Consider the following 20,027-nt stretch of genomic DNA (forward strand, 5'->3'; position numbering starts at 1 on the left):
AATCACGGTGAACCTGTAAGATTTAGTGGACCAGATGATAAACTGGACCAGATGGTATATACTCCAGGATTCTGAAAGAACTACAAAATATGAAATTTCAGACATACTAACCTGTCATTTAAATCGTACATTGCACCTGAAGACTGAAGGGTGGCCAATGTAACCCAGATATTTAAAAAGGGCTCCTGGGGTGATCTGGGAAACTATAGACTGGTGAGCCTGACTTCGGTGCCGGGAAAAATAGTGGAAACTGGTCTAAAGAACAAAATCTCAGAACAGATAGACATAGTTTAATGGCACACAGCCAGCATAGATTTGCACACAAATCTGCTCGATATTTTGTGAATTGGTTAATAAACATGCAAATAAAGGTGAACCAGTAGATGCAGTGCATTTGGATTTTCAGAAGGTGTTTGACAAAGTCCCTCATGAGAGGCTTCTAAGTAAACTAAAATGTCATGGGTTGGAAGCAATGTTCTTTTATGGATTGTAAACTGGCTAAAAGACAGGAAGCAGAAAGTAGGATTAAATGTTCATTTTTTTCAGTGGAGTGCTTCAGGGATCTGTACTTGGACAGGTGCTTTTTAATATATTTATAAATGATCTGGGAGTATAACAGTGAGATGATCAAATGTGCAGATGACACAGAATTGTTCATAGTAGTTAAATTGCAAGCGGATTGTGATAAATTGCAGGAGGATCTTGTGAGACTGGAAACTTGGGCATCCAAATGGCAGATGAAATTTAATGTGAACAAGTACAAGGTAATGCATATAGGGAAAACTAACTCATGCTGCAGTTACACGGTGTTAGACTCTATATTAGAAGTTACCACTCAGGAAAAAGATCTAGGCGTCATAGTGTATAGTATATTGGAATTGTTGTCTCAGTGTGCCATGGCAGTCAAAAGCAAACAGAATGTTAGAAATTATTAGGAAGGGTATGGTGAATAAAACAGAGAATGTCATAATGCATCTGAATCGCTCCATGATGAGACCGCACCTTGAATACTGTGTACAGTTCTGGTCACTGCATCTCAAAAAAGATATAGTTATACTAGAGAAGGTACAGAGAAGGACCATTAAAATGATAAAGGGGCTCCCCTATGAGGAACGATGAAAGAGGTTAGGCCTGTTCAGCTTGGATAAGAGACGGTGGAGGGCAGATATGATAGAAATCTATAAAATGATGAAAGGTCTTGAATGGGTAAATGTGAATTGGTTATTTACTCTTTCAAATAGTTCAAGGACTAGGGTGCCCACCATGAAGTTAGGAAGTAGCACATTGAAAACAAATAGAATATTTTTCACTCAATTCATAATTAAGCTCAGGAATTCATTGCCAGAGGATGTGATTAAGGAAGTTAGTGTAGCCAGATTTAAAAAAGGTTTGGATAAGTGCTTGTTAAGTTGAATTAGGGAATAGCCACTGCTTATTACTGATTTTAGTAGCATGGGATGTATTTAATGTTTGAGTACTTGCCATGTACTTGTAACCTGATTTGCCTCTGTTGGAAACAGGATGCTGGGCTTAATGGACCCTCGTTCTGACCCAGTATGGCAACTTATGTTCTTAGTGACTCTTAATTACAAAAACCTATATCATAAACATTTATGTATTTCCATTTATCTGAGTAAATAAAACATGTTTAAACTACTGTATATTGTAGGGATGTGAATCGTGTCCTCGATCGTCTTAACGATCGATTTCGGCTGGGAGGGGGAGGGAATCGTATTGATGCCGTTTGGGGGGGTAAAATATCGTGAAAAATCGTGAAAAATCTAAAAATCTAAAAATCGCAAAACCGGCACATTAAAACCCCCTAAAACCCACCCCCGACCCTTTAAATTAAATCCCCCACCCTCCCGAACCCCCCCCAAATGAGTTAAATAACCTGCGGGTCCAGCGGCGGTCCGGAACGGCAGCGGTCCGGAACGGGCTCCTGCTCCTGAATCTTGTTGTCTTCAGCCGGCGCCATTTTCCAAAATGGCGCCGAAAAATGGCGGCGGCCATAGACGAACACGATTGGACGGCAGGAGGTCCTTCCGGACCCCCGCTGGACTTTTGGCAAGTCTCGTGGGGGTCAGGAGGCCCCCCACAAGCTGGCCAAAAGTTCCTGGAGGTCCAGCGGGGGTCAGGGAGCGATTTCCCGCCGCGAATCATTTTCGTACGGAAAATGGCGCCGGCAGGAGATCGACTGCAGGAGGTCGTTCAGCGAGGGTTCCGGCGCCTCGCTGAACGACCTCCTGCAGTCGATCTCCTGCCGGCGCCATTTTCCGTACGAAAACGATTCGCGGCGGGAAATCGCTCCCTGACCCCCGCTGGACCTCCAGGAACTTTTGGCCAGCTTGTGGGGGGCCTCCTGACCCCCACGAGACTTGCCAAAAGTCCAGCGGGGGTCCGGAAGGACCTCCTGCCGTCCAATCGTGTTCGTCTATGGCCGCCGCCATTTTTCGGCGCCATTTTGGAAAATGGCGCCGGCTGAAGACAACAAGATTCAGGAGCAGGAGCCCGTTCCGGACCGCTGCCGTTCCGGACCGCCGCTGGACCCGCAGGTTATTTAACTCATTTGGGGGGGGTTCGGGAGGGTGGGGGATTTAATTTAAAGGGTCGGGGGTGGGTTTTAGGGGGTTTTAGTGTGCCGGCTCACGATTCTAACGATTTATAACGATAAATCGTTAGAATCTCTATTGTATTGTGTTCCATAACGGTTTAAGACGATATTAAAATTATCGGACGATAATTTTAATCGTCCTAAAACGATTCACATCCCTAGTATATTGTATGTTTGTTTATAGTTTTCTAACTGGTCATTTCTTTGCTAACAGTTTACCATTTCTAAAGGAGAAATCATCTGATGAAACAAAGTATGCAACAATTGTTTCAGAAACAATTTTACAATTAGGTGAGTTAGACGTTTTTTGAACTGCGCAGTATAATGCATCGTTTTTTTCATGTAAAATATCCTTCATTCATAAATGTGTTTATATGTGAATAAATGGACCTTCTTTGCTATGTTTACAATTTTACAACCTAAAAAATTGAGAGATGGGTAAATATAGTTTCATGAACAGGCCATTTAAGGTAAAGGTGAGTTCAAGGTAATGATATATACAGTCAGCATTACTGTGGTAGTGATTAGTTGCAAATTGAGGAAAAGCAAGCTTCAGCATTATGGGATATGAAGGATGTGGACTAAAAAAGTAAATCTAAGTTCTGAGTGAATGGAAATAAGAATTAACTTGATCAAGACAAGAAGAGAAAGTGAAACGTGACTACTAATACTGTATAGAAGTATAAGAGGCCTAATTTTACTCTAGATACATCAGGCCTCCAGAGAACATGTGGGATAAACTCTGCCAGACTTCTTACAGTTCTCACTGTGCAGCTGGTATAGCAATGTGTGGTAGTCGGAGTGTTGTTAGCTGGAGATTCCTTGTTCTATCCTTCAAACTTGAACATCTTCATTTGTCCCGGCCAAATCATTGTTTATCAAAGACCAAATCCGTTCTCTGGTTACTTTTGCGATTCAAACCTAGCATAAAGTGCTGTCGATAGTCAGCAATTGCCAGTCCCAAGTTTTCACATTCAGTCACATAGGAAAGTATATAAGGTTGGTACAATATACAGTTCATATATAAAAGCTGATGATAATCTGACCCCTTAGATGATTTAATGATTTAAGTAGGGCTTCCAGTGCTCCTCACACTTCATGGCTGTTATATGAATAGCTCTTATTATCTCTCAAAAAGAAACTATGTATCTTCTTTTTTCCCATAGATAAGCAGCTGAATTAGCCATGCTGTCTGGGTACGTCCTCCTTGCCACTAGGTGGCGGAGCTCTCTAAGATCACACAAAGTCTTTAGGTGAGGTAATCCCTCCTGCCTGACCCTGTGCCTGCTCGAGGCTCCTCAGTCCGTTTTTTTTTCTGCGCGACCGATCGCATGCGGAGCTCTACACTCTCGTGACGAAAAAGTTGTGAGGAAAATATTTCACTTTATTTCTTTAGGAAAGTTCTTAGAGTTTTCAACACAGGATATTTAATTCATCATGCCTCGTCCAGGTTTTAAATTTTATGACTGTGGCAAAATAATGTCTGTAACCGACAGACATCAATTCTGCTACATTTGCTTGGTCCAAGAAACGATCAGGCAAATTGTACAGATTATGGATGGATGTCCCCAAGGGCTCAGCGCCAGAGAGCAGTGTGGATTGCCCAGCTCAGAGAAGGGGCAACGGGCTCATATGCCCCCCTCTGACGCTTCAGCCAGGTCGGCTCCGGGACTGAAGTCGACCCCTAAGGCCCCTGCCCATCGAAAGGCCACTTCTGCAGACCCTCCAGGTCACAAACAGAAAAATAAAAATAAAATACAATCGACGCAGGGTGCTAGGGATGCTCCGTGGATGCAACCTGCGTCAGATGTGTCGAGAGCTCATGCCATTGAAGCTTCCACGGAGCACTGACGCAGTATAGACAGACCGACTTAGCGGCACCCCGACGCCTCAGAAAAACATCGACGCACCGACACATCAGAGGAACGTTGATGCACCAACGCATTTGAGGAACGTCGACACTCTGAAGCACCTGAGGAGGATCGACGCATCGGTGCATCGATTCTTCAGCAATCTCTTGACTTACCGATGACTCCTAAGAAACAATACAAAAAACATCCAACAGGTCATAAAAGACCTAGGAGTAGAGATGTGAATCGTGTCCTCGATCGTCTTAACGATCGATTTCGGCTGGGAGGGGGAGGGAATCGTATCGTCGCCGTTTGGGTGTTTAGAGTATCGTTAAAATTGTTAAAATCGTGAACCGGCACACTAAAACCCCCTAAAACCCACCCCCGACCCTTTAAATTAAATCCCCCACCCTCCCCAAATGCCTTAAATTACCTGGGGGTCCAGCGGCACACTAAAACCCCCTAAAACCCACCCCCGGCACACTAAAACCCACCCCAACCCTTTAAATTAAATCCCCCACCCCAAATGCCTTAAATTACCTGGGGGTCCGTAGCGGCGGTCCGTAGCTTAAATTACCCCCGGGTCCGTAGCTAAATCGGGGGAAGGGGGAGAGCAGGAAATCCGGCACACTAAATCGTGGTGTCTTCAGCCGGCGCCATTTTGCAAAATGGCCGCCGCAAAATGGCGGCGGCCATAGACCAATACGATTCGACACAGGAGGTCGTTCCGGACCCCCGCTGGACTTTTGGCAAGTCTTGTGGGGGTCAGGAGGCCCCCCCAAGCTGGCCAAAAGTTCCTGGGGGTCCAGCGGGGGCCCTGGAGCGATCTCCTGCCGCGAATCGTTTCCGTACGGAAAATGGCGCCAGCCATAAGCGTATGGCCGGCGCCATTTTCCGTATGGAAAATGGCGCCGGCAGGAGATCAACTGCAGGAGGTCGTTCAGCAAGGGTTCCGGAACCCCCGCTGAACGACCTCCTGCAGTCGATCTCCTGCTGGCGCCATTTTCCGTACGGAAACAATCCGCGGCAGGAGATCGCTCCAGGGCCCCCGCTGGACCCCCAGGAACTTTTGGCCAGCTTGGGGGGGCCTCCTGACCCCCACAAGACTTGCCAAAAGTCCAGCTGGGGTCCGGAACGACCTCCTGCGTCGAATCGTATTGGTCTATGGCCGCCGCCATTTTGCGGCGGCCATTTTGCAAAATGACGCCGGCTGAAGACACCACGATTTAGTGTGCCGGATTTCCTGCTCTCCCCCTTCCCCCAATTTAGCTACGGACCCGGGAGTAATTTAAGCTACGGACCGCCGCTACGGACCCCCAGGTAATTTAAGGTATTTGGGGTGGGGGATTTAATTTAAAGGGTCGGGGTGGGTTTTAGGGGGTTTTAGTGTGCCGGGGGTGGGTTTAGGGGGTTTTAGTGTGCCGCTGGACCCCCAGGTAATTTAAGGCATTTGGGGGGGGGTTCGGGAGGGTGGGGGATTTAATTTAAAGGGTTGGGGGTGGGTTTTAGGGGGTTTTAGTGTGCCGGTTTTCCTGCCCTCACCCTTCCCCCGATTTACGATTTTTTGACGATAAATCGGGGGAATTGGTATTGTATCGTGGCCCTAACGATTTTGACGATTTAAAATATATCGGACGATATTTTAAATCGTCAAAAAACGATTCACATCCCTACCTAGGAGCCCATCCCCACTATTAGTGGTGGACTTAGAGGATTCCTTATCTCTACCACGATTATCAGATGCCTCTTCACAATCATCTGAGGTTTTTTCTGGGCTTTCTACAGCATCTCAACACCGTAAAAGACCCCTGTTTCAGGAACCATTATATTCCAAACTTCCCTATCCTCGGGAAGATGTTGGATGCCCTCAAGGGCCAAATAAGGACATCTTCAAGGCAGCCTTATTACCATCAGGCCAAAGACCGGATATCAGACCATCCACATCACTTTCAGCTACTGATACACTGACAGATTACTACTATCTTGCCACCATTTTTAACATCAGTCCAGCAACAAAATCAACCATCCCCTGATCAACTGGAAGAGATGCCTTCATCACCTGCACTGGGACCAGCACCAAAGACACATCCTAGCAGACCATCTCTTCTGCCAGTAGATTCTCCTACTCCATCTTCGTCACCAGGGTCATCAACCGGCTACCCGTCTGACCTACAGGAGTTGCCTCCAGAACCAGTATCACCACCGGAGGATCTCACGTACTCCCAATTTTTAGAGAAAGTTGGTCAACGATTGGGAGTAAAGACAAAAAAGATACCTGACCAGTGTCTTGAAATTATTTGATATACCGGCTGAACCTACAGCATTTCCTTCTCATCCAATGCTGGAATCTCTTTTAGAAAAGACTTGGGATTCTCCATATTCCATGGCTCCAACCTCAAGGAAGAAAGATTTGAAGTACAGGATGCGAGATTCTCCATTTTACACCAACGTGCAGTTACCGCACGTGTCCATCGTGGTTGAATCAGCCATGCAAAAGGCACGCAAGTCACGATTACACTCAAATAATCCACCTGGCAAAGACAATAAAAGCCTAGATGACTTTGCACGGAAAGCTTTCCAATCAGGAATCCTTAATCAAGATACAGAACCATCAATTTTATGTAGCTCAGTATCTTTTTGAATAGCTTCAGGCCTTAAAACCTTTGCTGCAACACAGTTCTGCAGATTTAAAAAAAAAAAAATCTTTTCTATACTGTCGTTAAGCTAGGTACCATCACAATGGTTTACAACAAGGCACAAATATTAATGTCGGTAGATGTCTTGATTTGTATTCACTAAACAGGAGCCATCAGGTTACGGTAACATAGTTTTATCATAAATACTAAGTGGTGGGTGTGATACATTATGTCCATTCTTATCTGTGACTGCTTTAAAATAGATTAATCACAATATCTTATCCTTTGGTGGTGAATGAAAGTATAAAAAAATACAATACACACATGTATAGATTAGGGTAATGTGTGTGGGTGTTCTGCAGACCACAACCTCTACTCTGTGGATTTTACTCTCCATTCTCTCTGTGATACGCTTGTTTAAATGGCCATGTTTTAAAACTTTTTCTGAAGGTTTTGATGTCTCTTTGTAAGCGGATTTCTACCGGCATAGTGTTCCATAGTATAGGTCCTGCTAAGGAGAGCGCCCTTTCCCTTACTTGGGTTAGCCTTGCTGTTTTGACCGAGGGAATAGTTAGTAATGCTTTATTTGCTGATCTCAGGTTTCTGTGAGGGACATGTATGCGAAGGGCTGTGTTCAGCCATTCAACTTTTTCGTTATGTATTAATTTATGTATGGTACAAAGGTTTTGTACTGTATTTTTTGCTCAATGGGTAACCAGTGTAGTTCAACTAGGGTTTCGGTGATATGGTCTCTTTTACTTTCACCCATCAGTATTCTTGAGGCAGTGTTCTGAAGTATTTGGAGAGGTCTTATCGTAGTGTATGGTAAACCCAGTAGAAGGGCATTACAGTAGTCAGTGCTTGTGAAAATCAGAGCTTGTAACACCGATCGGAAGTTATTAGTTGTTAGTAGTGGTTTTAGTCTTCTAAGAGTCATGAGTTTGGCGTATCCTTCCCTTACTTTTAAAATATATGTTGTTTTACGTTTAGCTCCATGTCAATTATCACTCTGAGGTTTCTTACTTTCTCTGCTAATACACTTCCATCTGAATTTCACGATATGGAAGAAGGGCTATGGCATCTGGTACGTTCCATTTACGAGGGGTTCGAAACCTCTGCAAAAACAACAGCTAATGCTATAGCAGCCAAGTGACTGGCATGGTTACGTGCAAGTGCCATACGTGAAGACGTTCGTGATAAGCTGACCAACCTTCCTTGTCGCCCCAATAACTTATTTGATGATAAACTCACAGAAACTGTGGCGAAATTAAAAGAGCAAAAAGTGGCGGTCCTTTCGTTAACTCAGCATGTCACATTATCTTCTAAATGTCAATTTGGTTCATACAAAAAGTCTTACCAAAGACGTAATATCGGCCTTATACTACCTATAGGCCCCAACAGTATCAATCAAACCACCAACAGCCTTACCAGCAACTAGCTCCTTGCCAGCACCCACACGCTCCTCGTCAACCTCGCCAGAACCTCAACCCACTAAAAACCAACAGAGGTTTTAGGAATGATTCCGCCACCACTACCCACTCAAACAGTAAGAGGTCGACTATCTCACTTCTTTGCACAATGGAGCACCATCACAACGGATTCATGGGTCCTGAATATAATACGAAACAGATATTCACTCAATTTCATATCCCCTCCTCATCTTCCGCATTTGATTACTACCAAATCTCAGAGTGTCCATCGGGAGACTCTCCTTCGAGAAGTCAATCACTTACTTCAACAACACTGTATACAGGAAGTACCTCCCTGCCAACATCTAACGGGATTTCATTCACAATACTTCCTCATACCCAAGAAGTCCGGAGGTCTACGTCCAATTCTGGACCTCTGCTTTCTCAACAAAAACATTCAGAAAGAGAAATTCAAAATGACTTCTCTCAAATCAATTCTTCCCTTCCTGCAACCCATGGATTGGATGTGCTCCATAGATTTAAAAGATGCATATGCTCATATTCCATTGCACCCAAAATCTTGGAATTACCTCTGTTTTGAGATGGGAAAGAGACACTTTCAATACAAAGTCCTTCCCTTCGGTCTTTCATCTGCTCCCAAAGTATTCACGAAATGCCTAGTGGTAGTGGTGGCATACCTCCATCATTGGGGGATTCAAATATTCCCTTATCTGGACGATTGGCTACTGGTAGCCCCAAATCCCTGTTTCCTCCAAGACAATTTAATTCAAACAATCAATTGCCTAGACAACCTAGGTCTGCTGATAAATTATGAAAAATCTCATCTTGAACCTACCCAGACCTTGGACTTCATTGGAGCATCCATAAACACCATTCAAGACAAAGCTTTCTTGCCAAAAACCCGAGTATTGCTCTTACTTCTCTAGCCCAACATCTAATAAATCTTGCGACTACTTCAGCCTGCCAAATCTTGACTGTTCTGGGTCATATGGCAGCATGTATATATGTGGTCCCAAACACGAGACTCCACATCAGTCGCCTTCAATGGGGTGTAAAAAACCAATGGTCTCAATTCCGAAGTCCTTTGTCCACCGAAGTCCTTTGTCCACCGAAGTAAGAACAGTATGAAAACAGACATTCCCTGGTGGATATGCCCACCAGCATTGACAGAAGGCTCACCACTGGGGCCTCCTCGACATCAATTGATTCTTACCACAGATGCCTCCCCCACGGGATGGGGAGCCCATCTTGCCAACCTACAAACTCAAGGGTTGTGGTCGTTCCAAGAACGCACTTATCGCATCAATCTCTTGGAACTACGAGCCATCAAATATGCTCTTCGAGCTTTCGAACACAAGCTACGACAACACGTCGTCATGATCCATACTGACAACCAAGTAGCAATATTTTATGTAAACAAACAAGGAGGGTCCGGTTCATGGAACTTCTGCAAAGAAACGGTAGAGATTCTGGACTGGTCCCACAGCAAGGGAATTTCTCTACAAGCCACATGCCTTCCGGGAATCAACAATTCCAAAGCGGACAAGTTGAGCAGAACCTTTCACCCACACGAATGGGAACTAGACCAACGCGTGGCCAACCGGATTTTTTCAATTTGGAGCCTTCCCCACATAGATCTCTTTGCAACGGAACGCAACAGAAAGGTTCCCCTCTTTTGCTCAGTCTATCCCAGTGCTCACCGGTTACTGCAGGACGCATTCCTACTGGATTGGTCTCAAGATCTACTTTACGCATTTCCTCCAATTCCTCTGATACCTCGCACAATACAGAGATGCATCGAGGACAAAGCAAACCTGATCCTTGTCGCGCCAGCATGGGCGAGTCAACCATGGTATGCTTACCTACTCCATCTGCAACCTAATTCCTCTGGGGAACGCCCCCACCCTTCTCACCCAACAAGAGGATCACTTCTCCATCCACTCCATGCATCCTTGAATCTCACTGCTTGGAGATTGAACGGCTCATGTTCCAAAACCTAAACATATCTCCACAACTGAAAGATATTTTGGTGGCATCAAGAAAGCTATCAACTCAATTAAATTATCAATGTAAGTGGAAGTTTCATGCCACATGGTGTTCTTCTATGGACATAGACCCACTCACATGTCCACCTGAAAGGCTTCTGACTTACCTCCACCTCCTTTATGCACAAGGTTTAGCCACCACTTCCTTACGTGTTCATCTCAGCGCGATATCAGCATATCACACTCCTCTTAATGGAGAATCTATAGCATGTCATGCTCTAGTTTCCCGATTTATGAAAGGTGTTCTATATCTACCCTCCAATCAAGAAACCACCAGTACCATGGGATGTTAACCCAGTTTTAGAGCAACTTATGTCACCACCCTTTGAACCAATGCACACTTGCCATCCTAGATACCTTTCCTGGAAAGAGCTATTCTTAATCGCCCTCACTTCTGCACGAAGAATCAGCAAACTTCAACCACTGGTTCACTATCCACCTTACTTGGAATTCTACCAAGACAACGTTACACTACATACACACCCTAACTTTCTTCCTAAAGTAGTCTCCACCTTTCACTTATACCAAACCATAACCCTACCAATTTTTCATCCAAAACCGCATGCAAATGACAACGAGCAGCATCTTCATTCATTGGACTGTAAAAGTGCTCTTGCATATTATAAACAACGCACTCACTTTACTACCAGACCTTCGCAACTCTTCCTCTCATTTAATCCAAATGCGCCAGGTCTTCCACTTTCAAAGAGAACGTTATCATCCTGGCTTACCAACTGTATACGTTTCTGCTATCAAAAGAGTTCGGAATCCTTATCTTCCACACCCAAAGCACACCAAATTCATGCAATGGCTGCTTCAGTTGCTCACTTCCATGATGTGGATATCTGCAAAGCAGCCACATGATCTTCACTTCACACCTTCACATCCCATTACTGCTTAGACAAACAGTCGGGAGATGACGTAAAAATGGGGCGGATAAATCTCCAAAAGAACACTTAACTAGTTCAATCACTTCGGAACTGTCCGCCTCCTATTCTGTATTGCGCAATAACTGACCTACAAATAATCTCATGTAGGCAGACAAGTGAATGCACTCAATACTTCAGCTGGGGACTCCCAGACAGCATGGCTAATTCATCTGCTATCTACGGAAAACACAGTTTACGGTAAGCAAACTTGCTTTTTCTAGAATATTGAAGCAAAAGGTCACCATAGGCTCTGGAAGCTATCTAATTATTTCAGATAATTTTAATTGCTAATCCTAGGAAACAAATCAGGAAAGAAGGACTTTGGTTATAGTATCTCTAGTCAGAAGAGTTTGGTATCCCTATCCAGGTGAAAGACATGAATTCTTTCTGGGTCTGCATTTCCAAAGTCTTTGTGCAAGGCTTCATAATAGTGCAGTACAGAATCGGCTAATGTCTTTATATCAAATGAAGCTAAGAGACTTCCATTATGGTGGAGGAACTATTGGGACACTGGGAACTCCAAGCATATGTTTTGGACTTGTCCTTCAATTTGGAATATCATAAAGTCTAAGCCAAGATAGAATCCTGTACTAAAAGACTACTAATCCTTAACTCACTAATGGTAGTATTTGGGGATTCACTTAATAGACAAAGCTTTCAAATCATAAAAATTGCATTTCAGTGTCATTTTCATCTAGGATGACTGTTCGGATGTCCTGAAAAAGAATAATTTCTTTCAGTGTGCATCCTCAGTTTGATAGTGTCTTTCTCTAAAAATGCTGAACATGCAGAATTTAAGATCTATGTATCAGCCTGAAATGTTAGGGGTAGATTTTCAAAAAGCGCGCCTTCACGTACTTTTGTTTGCGCATCAGGCGCAAACAAAAGTACGCTGGATTTTAGTAGATACGCGCGTGGCCGCTCAAATCCTGGATCGGCGCGCGCAAGGCTGCCGATTTCGTGTAGCCGGCGCGCGCTGAGCCACGCAGCCTGCCGCCGTTCCCTCCAAGGCCGCTCCGAAATCGGAGCGGCCTCGGAGGGAACTCGCTTTCGCCCTCCCCTCACCTTCCCCTCCCTTCCTCTATCTAACCCACCCCCCCGGCCCTATATAGATCCCCCCCTACCTTTGTCGGGGGATTTACGCCTCCCGGAGGGAGAAGTAAATCCCCGCGCACCAGCGGGCCTCTAGCGCGCCGAGACGGGACCTGGGGGCGGTTCCGGAGGGCGTGGCCACGCCCCCGGGCCGAAACCACGCCCCCGGGCCCCCCCCGAAATGCCGCGTCCCGCCCCAAAACGTCGCGCCGATCCGACACGCCCCCCTCGAAAAACCCGGGACTTACGCGAGTCCCGGGGCTCTGCGCGCGCCGGTAGGCCTATGGAACATAGGCGCACCGGCGCGCAAGGCCCTGCTCGCGTAAATCCGCCCGGATTTACGCGAGCAGGGCTCTTAAAATCCGCCCCACAATATATGGGCCAAATTTGTTTTCCCATCATGGCTATGTTGGTGGGGTGCGGATTACCTAATACTACGTTTTCTGTGTATATTATCTGGGATGATTTTATTGCATTGTTTTTCTACAGATTTTCTTAAAGGAAAAGGGCTTTTTTTTTTTTTTTTTCATTTTACTGTTTTGTGGCTTACCAACACACGAAAAGCCCTTTGGCCCAGATCAATTGCTGCCTCTTCGCTCTCATGATTTCAATTTGCCATTCCTGACTCCTCCCTCCTAGGCCCGATCTGCCATTGCCACCTCTCTTCCACCTACGTGCCAAACTGCTACTAAAGCTACCACCTCCTTATCCTCTCTATCCCATCCTGAGCCGAATCTGCCGATATGGCTAGTATTTCTTCGTTCCTCAGTCTTGATCTGCTACAGTAGGCAATAATTTTGCATTCTGTCAGCAGATGCTAGTAATTTGGCATATTTTTGTAAATTATTGCGCTTGTAATAAAATCATTTCACTGTATGCGATTCGTGTCTACTTGATCTTATGATGATAGTCTATATGATAGGCAGGAGTCTACTGATTTGTTGGTGATGTGATCCTTTTATGTACCACACATGGGAATAATTTTAAATGACTTACACGTGTGAAACAAAAGTTAACCTGCCTAACTCATCCATATCTGACTAAGTGGATTTTTAGACAGCTGAAAGTCTGTGTGTACTTTCACAATGAGCATATTTTTAGCCATACAGAAAAGAGGAATTCCCAGCCTGGGAGGGTGTTCAGATGTTTAAGAAACTATGCATATACAGATAAATTTAAAAAATGTAGGCAGACAAGTTAATGCGCATACTTTACACCATTGTTTTAAATGGTGTAAGTGTATACATGTAGTTTTAACTGCATAATCTGATTTTCATACACAATTTATGCATATACTTTGTGTTTGAAAGTTTGTGGGATTTGTGCAGGCTAAAAAGTAGGGGTTCAATTTTCAAAGAGTTAGGCTTATAACTTGGTCCTTTTGAAAATTTACTAAGGCTGAGTGCCTTTATTTAGGCACCTGGTTTCACTAGGAATTTATAACTGTTTTTCAGAAATAGGCACCCAATTTAGTAGCCTAAATCTGGCAAATCAATAGCATTCCTAAATTTAGAGGTCTAACTTACAGTCTTAAATTTATTTGAATTTTCATCTGAAAGGCTTCTGAGTTCAGCAGAAAATAGACTCCTGATTTAGGGACTTAAATGTAGGCGCTCAGCTTTCTTTTGAATTTTGGTCCCTAGACACCTAAAGTTCCAGTTAGGCACCCTTCTGAACATCGTATTAGGATGCTTACCTGAGATTTTGATACTGTTGCACACAGGAGGCTCAGAAGCAGCCTGGGGTGAAGCACCAAGATGATGAACTAAATTAGAAACTGGTAGAATGACAGACAACAGTGGGTAGTGGTGTAGTGCCTTAGAAATCTTTCCTGTGGCCAGCTTTGTTCAGTGTCTTTGAATGATATTGCAGAGGGATTAAAGTATGAAGGTTGCCTTTCTGCAGTTGACACTAGGGATGTGCATTCGTTTCATTCATTTAATTTGTTTCATACGTTTCCCATTACATGTCAATTAGATGTGCATTTGTTTCATATATTTCATACGTTCCATATTACATGCTTGTATAGGAAACGTATGAAACGGATGAAACAAATGCACATCCCTAGTTGACACTAAGATCTGTAACAGAGTAGACACCTCTGAGGCATTAGTGGTCTAAGAAAGCTTGAGGATTAGAAGAGAGTTTGCTACTTTAAAATTCAGTGTAAAAGTACAGAAATCTAAGAGGTAGATTTTCAAAGTGGTATGTGTATAAATCCCGGGGATTTACGGGTGTGACCGGCCTTACGTGCGCCGAGCCAATTTTCAAAAGCCCGGTAACGTGCCAAGTCCCGGAGCCTCTGGAAAGAGGCGGGGCTAGAGGCCCCCGGCACAGTGGCCATTTGCCGCTGTGTCAGGGGATCGCATGCTGGCAGGGTGCCGGCGCACGCAACCTGCGCCTGCCTCAGCGCAAAAGGTAAAATAAAGATCTGGGGGGGGGGCTAGGTTAGGGCTAGGGGCAGGTAGGTTAGGGGAAGGGAGGTTAGTGTAGGGGGTTGGGAAGTTCCTTCCCAGTCCGCTTCGAAATTGGAGCAGACTGGGAGGGAATTGAGGAAAGCTGTGGGCGTCGGCCTGCGCAAGATGCACAAGTGTGCACCCCTTGTGTGCGCCGACCCCTGATTTTGTAACATGTGCGCACTTGCATGTTAGGTTAAAAATAACAGCTTCTAACTTTAGTGTGTCTTTATTCCTCATCTGTTTTTCTCCTTCTCTTTATCTTTATAAAAAGCGTGTTTAAAAAGCCAGGTTTTCAGATTGGTTTTGAAAATTTTCACATTTCTCTGTAGTCTTATTTCAAGTGGCATGGTGTTCCATAGTACGGGACTAGCCAGTGACAGTGCTCTTTCCCTTACTTGCGTGAGACGTGCTGATTTGACAGAGGGGATGGTTAGAAGAGCCTTATTGGCAGATCTCAGGTTTCTCTGTGGAACATGGATGCATAGTGCTGTGTTAAGCGAGTCAGCTTTTTCATCGTGGATTAGTTTATGGATTATACATAATGCCTTATATTGTATTCTTTGTTCTATTGGAAGCCAATGAAGTTCAGCAAGTGTTCCTGTAATGTGGTCATTTCTTTTTTTTTTGCCAGTCAAAATTCTAGCAGCGGAATTTTGCAGTATTTGCAGTGGCCGAATTGTAGATTGAGGTAATCCTAATAGCAGGGAGTTACAGTAATCTGTGCTTGCGAATATCATTGCTTGTAGAACTGTGCGAAAGTTGTCTGTCGTTAAAAGGGGTTTTAGTCTCCTCAGGATCATAAGTTTTGCGTATCCTTCCTTTATTTTCTGTGAGATGTGTTGTTTCATGTTTAGTTCAGGGTCAACTATTACTCCTAGATTTCTTGTTTTTATTGCAAACTCAATGTCTTGAATTGTTTTGGTTATGAGTGTTGGTTGTATATGGTGAGTGTTTTTTCGTTCAAGGTATAAGAACTCAGTTTTGTCAATGTTAATTACCAGTTCCGTATGGTTTAGGAGTTGTCTGATTATTTCAAGATACATATTGGCTAGTTTCATTGTTTCATCAATGGTGTTTACAATGGGTAATAATAGTTGTATATCATCAGCGTATATGTAGTGAATGATTCCGAGTCCTGCTAGTAGGTGGCAGACTGGGAGGAGATAAATGTTAAAGAGTGTTACCGATAGGGCTGATCCCTGTGGGACACCGGTTTGCAGTGTGACTTTTTCTGAGAGTGCATTTTTGATTTGTACCTGGAAACATCTATTGTGTAGGTATGACTGAAACCATTTCATTGTTTTACTAGTGAGTCCTATTTCCTTTAGTCTGTTGATTAGAATTCTGTGATTCACGGTGTCAAATGCTGCAGAGAGATCTAATAGAACCAGGATGTAGTGTGTTCCTGTATCAAATCCTCTTAAGATATTATCTGATAGAGCTAATAACAATGTTTCTGTGCTGTAATGTTTGCGGAATCCGTGTTGAGCTGGGTATAGGATGTTGTTATTTTCGAGGTGGTTTGATAGTTGTTTTGCACTGTTTTTTCGATTAGCTTGGCTATTAGGGGTAGGTTGGAAACTGGTCTATAGTTGCTGAGACTTAGTGGGTCGAGGTTCTTTTTCTTGATAATTGGTTTGATTATGGCTCCTTTCAAGGTGTCCGGCATTACTCCTTCATCTAGTGAGAGGTTGATGATTTTAGTTAGTGTTGGGGTTATAGTGTTGGCTAGTTTTTTAAATTCTAAAATGGGTATGGTGTCAATAGCGTGGGTAGCTGGGTTCAGTTGATTGATCATTTTCTCGACTTCAGAATGTGATGCTTCCTCAAATTCTGACCATATACTGACATCTCTAGTGGGCATCTTAATTTCTTATTTCATAGTATTGGGGATTTTTTTTCTTAGGTTCTCAATTTTGTCTTTAAAGAATTGTGCTACATCATTGCATTGGTTTTCTTGTAGGGACAAGTGATTGCTTGTGTTATCATTTGTTAGGTTCTTTACTATGTTAAATAGGGTTCTGGGGTTATTTGTAAATTTTTCTGTTTTTGAGCTGTAGTATTTCTTTTTGGTATCTAAAATTATTTTTTTGTAGTATGCTAGTTGTTTTCTGTATTTTGTTAAATTCTCAGTTGTTTTGTTATTTTTCCATTCTTTTTCCTTTTTTCTAAGTATCCGTTTGACTTCTTTGATTTGATCACTATACCATGGATTATTTGGCTTTTGTTCTTTAAAGCGAGCCGTTTTTAGAGGGTTTAGTTCATTAGCTAATGAAGTGGTGCTGATTAACCAGTCTGTTGTGGCGTTGTGACTATTTTCGTAGTTGATGTGTGTTAATTTTTCCGTTAGTTTGTCTTTAAGAATGTCTGTGTTGAAAGGGGGGCGATAGAAGAATTCGGCTGGTTCAGTGTTTTGCTTTACTATTTGTCCTGTGTGCTTGATCTGAGAGTTAATGAGGAAGTGGTCTGACCATGGGATTTGTGTGTATTCGGTTTTTATGTTTTCAAGGAGGGTACTGTTAATGAAAGTTAGGTCTAGTGAGTGTCCAGCTTTGTGTGTAGGTTTATCAGTGATCAGTTTAAACCCTAATACAGTCATGATGTCAATCAGTGTTTGGCAGGTATTCGATAGGGGGAAAGCGTCCATGTGTAAATTAAAGTCTCCTAAAATTATGGTGGGTTTGGAGGGGTTTAGATTAGTTGTGAAAAATTCTATTAGTGGGGAGATATTTAGCTTGAGGAGACTGGGTGGGCAGTATTCTAGACAGATTTGAAATTGGTTAGTATCAAAAAGGGCAATTTCATGATTTGTTGGTGTTTTGATTGGTAGTAATTTAGTTTTAAATGTTTTTTCAATAATTAGTAATAGTTCGTCACCCCTTTTATTTATTCTTGGGATGCAGAAGACCTCGTAGTTTTTGTTTGGTATCTGATTCTTTATAACTACATCTGATTTTTTTAGCCATGATTCTGTTATTGCTATAAAATTAGGTTTTGTGTCATATAGCAGGTCTGTGATGATGGGAAATTTTTTGTCACTGCGTTTTCTAGAAGAAAGGAGATCATTAGTATGCTATTGTTGGTTCGTTTTACTGGAATTAGGTTATTGGTAGTTGTAATAATCTTATGGTTATTACTGTGCTGGGATTTGTGTTTTGTTTTTTTAGTGGTATTTGCATACTTACCCTTTCCTGTGCATACTTGGATAGTGAGTGTGGAGCTTGTGTTCGTTTTCCCGGTGAGGACTTTATGTTGCGCGCAGACTGGACATGAATCTACATAGGCTCGTATATCTTTGTGCATCTCAGGCCACCAATAGTACTGTTGTAAGAGAGCCTGCGTTCGCATTCGTCCGGGATGTCCCGCCAACCTGGAATCATGACCCCACACCAAAACTTTATTACGAAGCCGTTTAGGCACCACAGTCTTCCCTGGTGGTACCGTGAAAGTAGCAGACAGAATGATACGAGCTGGGTCAATGATATGTTGTACAGGATCCTCAGTATCCTCTGTGGAGAATGATCGAGATAAGACGTCAGCCTTAATGTTCTTGTCGGCAGGACGGTACCGTAATTCAAAGTTGAAGCGAGTGAAAAAGAGGGCCCAACGGGCCTGACGAGGGTTCAGACGTTGAGCCTGGTGAAGATATGTTAAATATTTATGGTGCGTAAAGATAGTTATGCGGTGTTGAGCTCCCTCCAACCACTGTCGCCACTCTTCTAATGCCATCTTGATAGCAAGAAGCTCCTTATCCCCGATGGAGTAATTACGTTCTGCCGCTGAGAATTTCTTGGAGAAGTATGAACAAGGGTTGGAAACTCCTGATGTATTAGTCTGACTCAGAACAGCACCAACCCCTTCAGCCGATGCATCCACTTCAACAATAAATGGGAGCTTGGGGTCGGGATGCCGAAGACATGGTTGTCGAAGAAAGAAGTTTTTGAGTGCTTGGAAAGCTTCTTCAGCCTCGACCGGCCACGCCTTGATGTTGGCTCCTTTGCGAGTCCGAGCAGACAGGGGGCAGCTAGTTTAGAAAAATTCTGGATAAAACTGCGATAATAATTCGCAAACCCCAGAAAGTGTTGAAGCGCATGTAATCCATTAGGCTGAGGCCATTCTTTAATGCATTTCAGCTTGGCGGGATCCATTTGTGCACATTTTCTGAGCATCCTGAGGGAGTTCAAGTTGTGCACTTAATTTTGGCACAGTGCTGTGTGCCTTATCCAAATGTATTGGCAGACTGATGGTGCCTATAGCGAAGAAACCTAAGCACCTTGCCCTGTGCGTTTCTTGTCATATTAGGGCATCTCAGCTTGGCATTCATTCTAACTTGTGTTAGCGCTCTTTGGAGGCTCAGGAGGAGTTGCCCCTCTCTGATTTTACTAAGCCCGGTTCTTTCCAGCCTGTTGCAGGAAAGAACGGTCAGTTGGGCCGCTGAATCGCCTCGCAGATCTCCGTCTCCCTCCGGCCCTGCGCAGCAGGGTCGGGCCGCTGGGAGCTCTCCCATGTGGCTCGGACCACCGCTGCTGCTCCTGCTCTCCCCAACGTGCTGCAGCCACTTCCTGGGTCTTCAGCCGGCAGGGAAGCCAAAGACTCTGCCAGAACCTGTACAGTCATAGCGTGGTCCGCGACCAGCCACTGGCGGCTGTGTAGGACGCGCCTCAATGCAGGCCTCTACAGCTTCTGAGATATGTTCCTTTTCATTGATCCACATCCTTCTAGAGGCTCTTCGAATCCAGCGTGGTCCGTGACCAGTCCCACGAGTGGACTGTGTAGGGCGCGCTGCGTCGCAGTCTCAACCCAGTACTTGCTTGAGTCTTCTGAATGCTTTGTACCTCTCCTGAGTCTTCTGAATGCCTTGTACCTCATTCCTGAGTCTCGTCTGTGCATCCAAGTACCTTGTTCCTGAGTCTCGTCTGTGCATCCAAGTACCTCATTCCTGAGTCTCATCTGTGCACCCAAGTACCTTGTT

At 44.0% G+C, this 20,027-nt stretch overlaps 1 protein-coding gene across 2 annotated transcripts in view; it reads left to right on the forward strand.

The window, feature by feature from the left end:
• LOC115084217 (GTP-binding protein 10-like) overlaps positions 1-20,027 on the forward strand; it is a 665,348-nt gene that overhangs the window by 62,331 nt on the left and 582,990 nt on the right. For both annotated transcript variants that reach the window (XM_029588786.1, XM_029588784.1), the window contains exon 5: positions 2,829-2,905. In XM_029588786.1, the coding sequence (XP_029444646.1) occupies positions 2,829-2,905 (77 nt within the window). The remainder of the gene's footprint in view (positions 1-2,828; positions 2,906-20,027) is intronic.

This window comes from Rhinatrema bivittatum, chromosome 2 (genome assembly GCF_901001135.1).
Source record: "Rhinatrema bivittatum chromosome 2, aRhiBiv1.1, whole genome shotgun sequence".
In the NCBI taxonomy this organism is placed as follows: domain Eukaryota; kingdom Metazoa; phylum Chordata; class Amphibia; order Gymnophiona; family Rhinatrematidae; genus Rhinatrema; species Rhinatrema bivittatum.